The sequence below is a fragment of the Podarcis erhardii genome (assembly GCF_964252035.2).
Source record: "Podarcis erhardii genome assembly, chromosome: Z".
Taxonomy (NCBI): domain Eukaryota; kingdom Metazoa; phylum Chordata; class Lepidosauria; order Squamata; family Lacertidae; genus Podarcis; species Podarcis erhardii.
The window spans coordinates 19226767-19237143 of record NC_138504.1 but is presented as its reverse complement, the minus strand read 5'-3'; the positions used below and the strand labels follow the sequence as shown (position 1 = coordinate 19237143).

At 44.9% G+C, this 10377-nt stretch overlaps 1 protein-coding gene across 3 annotated transcripts in view; it reads left to right on the top strand.

Moving 5' to 3' along the window:
- Positions 1 to 10377, top strand: part of LOC309334268 (protein eva-1 homolog C-like) — a 31823-nt gene that overhangs the window by 6768 nt on the left and 14678 nt on the right. Inside the window, exons 1-4 of one of the 3 annotated variants that reach the window (XM_081848509.1) lie at positions 626 to 865; positions 3680 to 3879; positions 7833 to 7956; positions 8549 to 8701. In XM_081848509.1, the coding sequence (XP_081704635.1) occupies positions 766 to 865; positions 3680 to 3879; positions 7833 to 7956; positions 8549 to 8701 (577 nt within the window). In that variant the 5' untranslated portion in view covers positions 626 to 765. Of the gene's footprint in view, positions 1 to 625; positions 866 to 3679; positions 3880 to 7832; positions 7957 to 8548; positions 8702 to 10377 lie in introns of those variants that run through there. The other 2 variants (XM_081848510.1, XM_081848511.1) reach the window with 2 other exon arrangements.

Below are 10377 nucleotides of genomic sequence, written 5' to 3'. Positions count from 1 at the left end.
AAATCCAAAAAACAAGTTTTACATAACTGGTTTAAAAAAGGAAGGAAACAGGGAAACCAGACTCTACAACAGGTATCATCATTCAGATGTGACAGAAATATACTTATCAGCTGCACACCATCGTATTGTGTTTATAAATCTGTAAACAAATAACCATAATCAAAATGTCACTAAGCCAGGTAGCTGCTCTTGGTTTGGTGTACATAAAAGGTTTTAATATATGCTAAATACGAAATCATAAAGGTACTTTCATTTTGAAAGCATCTCACGTGCAAATACACTTATTGCAAGACACGTTTTAGTTAGATTTCTAGTTTTAAGATGCATCCTCACCTATCTCCCAGGATATATGCAGATATAAATGTTTACTGCAGTGTTTTTATTTTCACTGTCCTTTCTGTCGGACGTTCTTTTGGGGCCTCTTAAACTTAGGGCAATAATGCCCTCCAGACGTTGTTGGGACTATCAGCTATGGACCAAGATGGCAGGGGTTGATGTAGAGGGCCCCACACTGACTACCCCTGGCTTAGGGGTAGTTAACCAAAAGAGGTCCAGTAAGTACAATCAGGAACGTTGGACATACTGGACCTCTTTTGGTTAACTAGGAAACACACCCGCACTGCCGGCAGTGCTAAGAACCAGCTCATTGTGAATGGACAATAGGAGCATTTGAGTTCCAGCAGCAGAAACAGATGAGAGAGACCACGAAGTCTGGAGCACAGGGGCAGGCAACAGCAGGAAAACCAGGACTGTGTGTATGATGCGATGCCCGGATCTTGGCTGATGAGTTGGCTTCGGATGTTTGGGGTTGTGCTGGGCTTCTTCTGTTTTTCAACTTTGCTGAAGGCAGCTCCCGAGTTTTCAGGTGAGTCTGTGAGATGAGCTAAAACTGAGAGGAGGGAGGCTCTTCTGCAGCATCCGTCCTGCTGCAACTGCTGTCTCCTAACAGGCAGTGACTGTAGAAGGAAGGCAGCCTCCACTAACCTTACACCCAAGATCTTAGAAATCTCTGTTCCATGCAGAGAGGCGGAGGTGGGAAGAAAGGAAGGGGGACAGTGGAAAGGCTGACTCAAAGAGCCTTTTTCTTAGACCAGGGGTGGCCAACTCCCAAGAGATTGTGATCTACTCACAGAGTTAAAAACTGGCAGTGATCTACCGCCTTTTTGGGGATTCAGGTCAAAGTTGTTGAGCTTTATTTAGGGAGGAGGAAAGTCCCATTTTTGGGAGGTGCAGGGCAACTATGTTGAGCTTTTTTGGGGGAACCAAAGTTGTTGAGCTTCTTTTGGGGGAGCCAGTGATCTACCAGTGATCTACCACAAACGTCCAGTGATCTACCAGTGAATTACAATCTACCTGTTGGACATGCCTATCTTAGACTATTGATTGATGACTCCTTGAATCACAGAGTTGCAAGGGACTTCATGAGTCATCCAGCCCAGACCCCTGTTGCAGGAAATTACAGATTCCTTGACAGGAGAGCCCACCACCTTCTGAGATATTTTGCTCTACCATTAGGAAGTTTTTCTTTCAGACTTTAAAAAGAAAACTGGGTGACATTCTGCTGGTCCTTATTTGAAGAGCAGCCTTGGAGTATTATTGACATGAATCTAGGAGGGCAATTCTTCAGCTCATTTCCGAATTTTTCAAATTCCTTTGAAAGCACTATGTAGATATGTACATCTTCCTAATTTTAATGCATTCTTCCCTCACCCCTATGCACCCCATAATGGAAATTTTTGCCACATTTGGGGTTTCTAAGTGAATCTAGAACTTAAACTACTCCCAGGGCTACACTCTAGGGCTGCCTTAAAGGAAAGAACATGCAAAAAGCAAAAATGACTAAGTACAACAAAGAGTTTAAGGTGCTATAGTATGCATTATTTTTGCTGCAACAGACCAACGCAGCTGCCTTTCTGGAAATAGCTAAGATGACTACCAATGTGATCATAGTCACATCCCCATAGACACACCTCTTCTAAGACTGTACAAAATTAAAATCAACTCAATGCAGACATGTATGGCTGCAAGGGCAGCCATATGATTCTATGATTCTAATAGCAAGCCAGCTATTATATCACCCCCACACCTTTTGTTTAACATCCAACCTGATGGAAATTTCTGTTGGATTCAAGCTGTTCCTCACAATTCTTTGGCGTTTTGGGTGGTCATGATGAAAGGATCTTGCCATTTTTCAAACTAAAAATGCATGCTATTGCAACCCACCTCTTTGTCTGCCCCACTCATTTGGTAGGTTTCTCTTTTAGAAAAGCTTGCTTATTTGGCATGCAGAAGGGAGGCAAATAGCACCCATGAGAAATCATAGTCTCTGCATATGTGGTGACACTTTGCCTCTTTTAGTGCTTGCTCTACAGCACCGCTTACCCACAATGTTAAAACAAAACCACATTAGAACCTTGCCCCCTTCAAACCCAGCTAAAACATCCAACACGAAATCCCACTGCCATCTTACTTGTTTTCCATGGATGATGCTGGATTTAGTGGTTTCAAATCAAGCTGCAACAGCAGGTACAGTGTTTCTTGTGGTTCTTTTCAATAAGGCTGTTGTTCCATTATAGGGCCAGAGCAGACTGCAGAGTAACTGAATCCAGCATGGTTATGCTGACGTTCTTGAACATTTTAAGTCGGGATGGCCAATGTGGTGCACTCCAGGTGCTGCTGGACCCCAACTCCCATCAGCCTCAGCCAGCATGGCTAATGGTGAGCGATGATAGGAGTTGTAGTCTGGTGCCATCTGGAGGGCATCACATTGGCAAGATGTTATGGACACAATAATAGGGCATTAGGTAAAGGTAAAGGGACCCCTGACCGTTAGGTCCAGTCGTGACCAACTCTGGGTTTGCGGTGCTCATCTCGCTTTATTGGCCAAGGGAGCTGGCGTACAGCTTCCGGGTCATGTGGCCAGCATGACTAAGCCGCTTCTGGCGAACCAGAGCAGCGCACTGAAACGCCGTTTATCTTCCCGCCGGAGCGGTACCTATTTATCTACTTGCACTTTGACGTCCTTTCGAACTGCTAGGTTGGCAGGAGCAGGGACCGAGCAACGGGAGCTCACCCTGTCACAGGGATTTGAACCGCCGACCTTATGATCGGCAAGTCCTAGGCTCTGTGGTTTAACCCACAGTGCCACCCACATCCCCAATAGTGCATTAGTAGTGAGCTTATCCTGCTTTAGTTTCTTCTGTGATGCTTCCCCAATGCTACCATATTATTGCTGTCTAGAAGGACTATAGCACAGCAAAAGTGGGGCTAATATAAACCAGAACATTTGTGGTATAAAAAGTTGTGCGATTTCAGCAGGCAGTTGTAGCATATGCACTGATTGGAAATGAATCTGTGTAACCACCCCAAAACTTTTGCAGGTGCAGAGAATGCACACCTGGGGGCCCCTCTAAGTGATGTTCCTACATCATGAGGGTCTCAAGAACCAACCCGAACTCATCACATTTCTTGATGGTGGCACCAAGAGATAGAAGAGTGTAAAGATTGGTGGACACTCAAGTTTTTTTAAAAAAATAGCTCTACTAAGCCACTTCTGGCCCAGAAGTGGATGGTTTCACTTATTTCTATATTTACAAATGATAGGAGATCAGCAGACTTATATTTAGCATTATTTTCTTTCCAGAGACACCCAAACCCATTTGCTTTGTTTTTCCATCAGGTTACTTACAGAAGATTTTGAAAAACCATACTGCCCACGCCTGTGATAGGGAGCAGATGACAATAATTTGCCCCCACAAAACTTCCATTAGTGTCCTTTCTGCATTCTATGGACGCCGAGTACCCAGTCGAAACCTATGCCCAACCACAGAAGACCTCTCTTTGGAAAGCACCGATTGTGTGTCTGCCACAGCCCACCAGGTAAGAGGCCCTAACATTTACACAGAACAGCACAAAAAATGTGTTGATAGAATTAATAACAGAGAACTGGGGCACTGCTTGCCTGAGCAGAAATTTACGTGCTATTTTTAAAAATTGGAATGTGCAAGTTTTTTTACCCTTTTTTTTAAATCAAGCAGCTGCAGCTCAGTGGTAGAATATCTGCTTTGCAGGTAGAAAATTCAACTCCCAGCTTCTCTAGGTAGGGCTGGGAATGTCACCCATCTGAAATCAGAATAGACCTGGCCAGAAGGGCTCAAGGTTAGCCAATGAGCTTCAGTTAGAGTGTTGAACTAAAATCTGGGTTCGAATCCCCACTCATCCGTGAAGCTTACTGGGTGACCTTGGTCCAGTCACTGTTTCTTATTCTAGCCTAATCTTCATAGGGTTGTTATGAAGACAAAATGGGGAGGGGTGTGTGAACTCTATGCTCCTTGGAAGAATGGTAGGATGAATTTTTTATAAAAAATGCTCACAAAAATTTGGACACCTATCCACTAAAATACAAATGAATATCTGTGGGGACTTTTTTTTTGAAATAAATAATAATTGCAAACTGATATGGAAATGCAGTGAAATGAACTTGCAGTTGGAAAAATAAGAAATCAAAGAAATCAAAAATGATGGACTCATCCACCTACTTCACAATATACTGGCTGCTTAGAGTACAAAACCCATCCAAGATGAACTAACAAAGTTTGCTCAGTAAGCAAGCCAGCCAGCTATGTTTATCCAAGATTAAAGTCAAGGCATTTCCTCATTTGCACAATTCATTTGGCAAAGAGCGGGTCTGATGGGAAGGGTGGGGAGGAGGCCTGAGAAGCAAGCTTGTGCTCTAGTAATTCAGAACCTTGCATCAGGATCTGACTCGCTGCTGTCACCAGGAAACTCCTTCTTTGCATAGCTCACTATGTCTCCTTAGCATTGCATGCACACCACATGTGTGATCTTCACTCATGTGATAATCAGCATGGAGGTAGCACTGTATTCTCCTTTCCCAAGCAGAAGGGGTTTCTAGGTAGGGATTTTCCTTGCTTTCATGAAATGGCCGCAAATAGCAGCTGTAATGTGGTTGCTACAGGAGTAGCTGGTGTCAACAAGAATATGTCAAAAATGCAGAGGGTGGAACGAAGCATTTCAGTGTGCTGGGCAAGAGGATAAGTCTACCAATGGCTACTGGTCATGGAAGCTGGCTGATGAGGACAAATGAGGTGCTGCCCAACCAACTTCAGCCAGCCTTACCTGCCATCTCACTTACAAGCAGTCATGGGGATGCCTCTGCCTGTCATTGACTCTAGCTCTGCCTACTGCTGGTCTCCCTGCCCCACCAGTTCCAATGGTCAATAGCCACCAATGTAGCTACTCCTACCTCCATGGTCAGAAGCAGAATGCCTCTACATGCCTGTTGCTGGGAATCACAAGCAAGGAGGGAGCTGTTGTATTCACGTCCTGCTTGTGAGCTTCCCATAGGTTTCTGGCTGGCATCTGCGAGATCAGAATGTGGACTCGATGGGCCATTGGTTAGACCGAGCAGAGCTGTTCTTTGTTTTTCAGATTCACTAAAAGAGATTCCTAGGGAGAGGTTTATGGGTAGGCTCACAGTAATGGTCCTACAGGGAAGAGGACTCTCTGAATGTATAATCTGCAGTGTCTGATAAGTCAACTGTTTTTGCTGCCTGTCTATATCTTGGGAAACAAGCGATTTGCAGTGGTGCAGATAGTTAATTTCAGGCTCTGGGCTTAATGGGCTTACAAGGAAAGGGACACTCCATAATGATAATGTGCATTCCTTCACGTACTTCAAAACGTGCTAAGCCAGACCTTCCTCTGATGGGGCCCCTGGATTTCTGCCCCCAAATTCTGCCCTGACAGCACCACTGGCTGTTTGGACTGCTGGGTCGTCATGAGTTGAACAGGCTTTGATCTAGTCAGGAGAGATAACATGAGCAGCTGCAGGGCCTTCTAAAAGCACATCACTCCATCTAGTGCTTGGCTGAAGACTAGCAATTGGCAGCCGTGGTTTCATGAGTAAACATTAGAATTTAAGTAGAGCTTGTGGGGAAATAGCCAGACGTGTGTTTTTAAGAGACATCCACATGTGTATTTTAGTTGTGATAGTCCCTGTTAATCATTTAATTAGGATGTGTGAAGGGGCTAATTGAGTCAGACCTCTGCGCTAGACGTGTACCAGACATCACTAATTCTGTGATGTCAGCATGGGTTCAGAGGTAATAGAGTTCAACCCAATTTCTTTGGAGGTAATGATCCATTAGCACAACAGAGCATCAAAGAACTAGGTGGGAGAATGCAGGTGAGTGGGGCCTCTCTCTGGGTACTAGGGCTTAGGTTAGCTAGGTTAGAACAGGTGGGATGTGACCATTCTTGGGGAAAGGCAAGCAGCAGGGCAGGGATGCAGCTGCCTTTGGAAGAGGCTGGCACTGCTTGGGATGAGATTGTCAGAACTAGGGCTGCCATACATCCAGGATTTCCCTGACATATCCAGGATTTTGACCTTGAAAATTGCATCTGGGGGGGAATTTCCAGTTCACAGCAAATTGTCTGGGAAATCTCGGATGTATGGCAATGACACCTTTTTTTGAAAAATAAAGCTCTAAAAGTGGTGAAAATAAATTCCAAAAGAAGGAAAATATGCCCAAAGCACTCAGCATGTGTGTTGGGCAGCAGTGGCTGAGGCGAGAGACAGGCTTTGCTGGACTGAGAGGGAGAGAGAAGGCGTGTGGGGCCTCAGCTCAACTTTTGCACTTGCCTTTCAGAGGCAGTGTTTGGGGCTGGGGCAGGAGGCTCCCAAGCAGGATGCTGAGGCAGAACCCAGGGAAGACAGCGCCTGCTCTGCACTGGGACATGCCATTGAGCAAATCAAACTGAGGAAGGCAGGGAGCGGGCTGGGGGGCGGGGTGGGGGGTTTGAGGGGGAGAGAAAAGAAGGAAAGTAGTGTGAGGAGAGGTAGCCAAGACAGCTCTCGGCACCAGCTGTTCTTGCTCCAGTTGTTGAGTCGACGGGGGCTCCAGGAGGCAAGCCAGTCACCAGTATGCAGCCTGGGAAGGGGGTTTTCAAGCAGTTATGATGTGCCCCCGCAAAAAAGGCTCAAAAGCTCAACAACTTTGGTGTCCGGATTTTCACTTTTTAAAATATGGCAACCCTACTCAGAACCCCCTCCACAGTAGACTCAGGTTGTAAATATGTGTAAATAACCCATATTTCAGAAAGATACCACAGTGTCCCCTGTGCCTCATTGTCCAAAGGGAAACACAGACCCCCTGGGTAAAGCACCAGGAACCCCTGGAATATCACACTGCTCATGGAGATTGGAATGGAATGCAATATGTTAGGATCTCCCATGTGGGTGCACTGAAGGTCAGTGGGACGTGGGAGAGGATGTTTCTACCCACACATGTTGTAGTCATCCTTTGCTGCTTTTGGGCTATAGCTAAAACTATGAGGCAGTTGCCTTGGGCAGCAGAACCCAAAGGGGCAGGTGCTCAACCCATCCCATCCCCTCTACCATTGGCAGACAAGTGGTGGCAGCTTCTGGCGAGATATCATACATGCCATGAAATCTCACGAGACCTCGTCAAAATCTCGTGTGATTTTGAGAGCTCACCAGAATCCAGTGGCGACATCACCACTTGGCAGGCACCACTGCACAACCCCAGTGAGAGTGACTTCGGGCAGGAGACTTCCATAGCAGTGTGGCACCTTCCCGTTTTGCCTCAGGCGGCAAAACGGGACTGGATGTCCCTGGTATTGACTTTTATGGGGAGTTGCACTGGAATTTGATGGGAGTTGTAGGGAGCTGTATTCCAAAATATCTGGAGGCTACTAGGTCAGCAAAGTTTTTTCTAGGCATAAGCGATCACCTTTCTAACAAAGAGCTTAACTCTGGTACTACTTTAAAGCCTCTCCTTCTCCTACAGAAAATGATGGATGAGTGTCAGGACCAGCGATGGTGTCATTTCTCTGTCCATAGCCATGTGTTCGGCCCTGATCCATGCCCAGGTACGCACAAGTACTTGGTGGTCTCCTACAAATGCAGACCAGGTGAGTGAGTTCAACAAGGCATTAACTAGGCCAGGGTTCATTGGTGTTAGCAGTTTATGATTCTGATGTTCCTTTTGAAGTCACATTTGCTTTTCTTATTTAAGCAGTCCGCAGTCAAGCACTGTGTACAAAAATGCACATATTGTGATAAAAGCACGAATAAACTGAAAAAATAACGCATCTATGTGCATAAAACTGCATCTATTGGTGAAAATAACATGCAAAAATGCATTATAATAGGGGAAATTGCATACAATCATGCATATATTAGCAGACCAAAACACTGGTGAATCACAAATGGATGTGATTTGTGAATCACAAATGGATGTGGGTATGCAAGGGTATGCAAGGGTATGCATACCCCTAAATATTTTGTGAATCTTTGTACTTTTGTCCATTTACTATATTTATTTCCCCCGATTTGAACTATAAAATAGTGATTTTCTTGAGTCAAAATGAGAGTACCCCTAAACATTTTTTTTAGGAAAAAAAAAAGCACTGGATGTAGAAATATGGATAATGGGTGAGTGGAAAAAAATGAAAAATTTCAGAGAGGCTGAAATTGACAGATTTGTCCATCCCTATGTCCCAGCCAACCATCGCCTCAAGACTGTGTGTGAAAATGAAAAACTGAGACTGCAGTGCCGGAACAAGTCCATCCTAGCTATTTACTCTGCCATCTATGGGAGGCCTTTGCGAGGAAAGCCAGAATGCGAATCGGTGAACAGGACGGGACCTGACATAGGTATGAAGGGAAATTCAGGTGGCCTGGAGTTTCCCAGGACAAAGCTAAGAGCTTCTGGAGCTTCAACAGTCACCAAAGGATTAAGAGTAGATCAAATTTATTTATCTATTTTACCAGATTCCATTTCTGAAATGTTCCCCTCAAAATATCTCAAAGCAATTTCAAAGTACCTTAAGGACTATATCATTTCTTATGGTCCAACCCCAATCACTGATATCGTCTGGCGGGGCACTTCCTGTGGCTCCCTATGGCTTTGAAGTTTGGTTGGCCTTCACAGGGGACTGAGCCTTTAGCATGGCAACCTCTGTCCTGTAGAACTTCCTGCCACTAGATGTTTAGCCAGAACCATCTCTCCCTTCTTCTGAAAACTATCGTCCTTAAAAACTTTGCAATATGAATTTCCTTTTTCTTTTTAGCCATTCAATATTTCTTGATTTGTTTTTGCTGTTTTTAAAATGATGTTTTTTATGGATCGTTTTTGCAAATTTTATTCTTACACATTGTATAGTGTGCCTTGATATAGATATAGATATTTATGAAAGCGAGTGTTATAACTATGAAAACAAACAAACACCTGCAATTAAAACAAGAACAATTCCTTACTTAAGACCATAAACAACAATCCCATACATACAAACAATTAAAAGCAATTTCATATGTAGTAACATTTACTGATCCATCACAGATACATAATGGGATAAAGATCTCCACTTGGAAGCTTGTTGGAGAAAGGTAGGTCTTCTGTAGAAATCAGAGATAGTGGCTGTTGAACATGTGAGAATGTGAGAGTTCCAATTTTAGGCAATGCCCCCTTTCCTCCTAGCACCCAGCCTCTCACTCACCTGCTGAGTTTTTCATGCTGTTTGCATCACTCAAAGACAAATGTGGTCTTGAACAGGTGCACCAGACTTGTTACTGAATACCAGGCACAAGAAATCTGTGGCAGGTCTGGCTGATCTCCCCACTTCGACCAAGGGACTGTTTCAGTCATGCCACACCACCTGCCCTGCATCTGATGTCACATACAATAGGTGAAGATGCTGCTCCCTGCCAAATGTTGGGTTTGAAGACACTGCACATCCGTAGGCAGGTGGCACCTGCAGTGCCCTGTGCCGTTGCCTGCATGGGTTGATTTCAAATCACACAGGCAAATCAAGATGCCCCACTTGAAGCCATTGTGATGCAAGGTGATTGACAGAAGGGCAGCACTATCCACCAGTCAAAAAGACCCACAGGGATTGGGGCACCTAAGCATTGTTTCGCCAACTAGAAAGAGTTTCCCCACCTTGGCCAAAGGTGAATAATGTATACTAACCGTCTGAGAACCTGGCACTAGGGGTTGGTTTCCATCTGAGCTGAATGCCAACTACTGGAGCACCCTAGTCCTGCTTCTTCTCCTTGCTGTTTCTCTCTGTTCACCTTTCTGGGTAGAAGAAAAATTATGGGAGCAAGGAGTAGCAAATTTCTCTCATCTCTCTCTCCTCCCCGTGACAGTTGTATCATACCCTCCAACATTTTCATCTCCAGAATGGGAACATCTGAAGGGGCATGACTTCTGGTCTGGTGGTCTGGCAATCATCACTTGGGTCATCCCTAAGTGCTGGACTGACCCTGCTGACTTGCGCCAGAGTGAGTGCCAGGCCACAAAATGGGACATTCCAGGATGCAAACAGAAG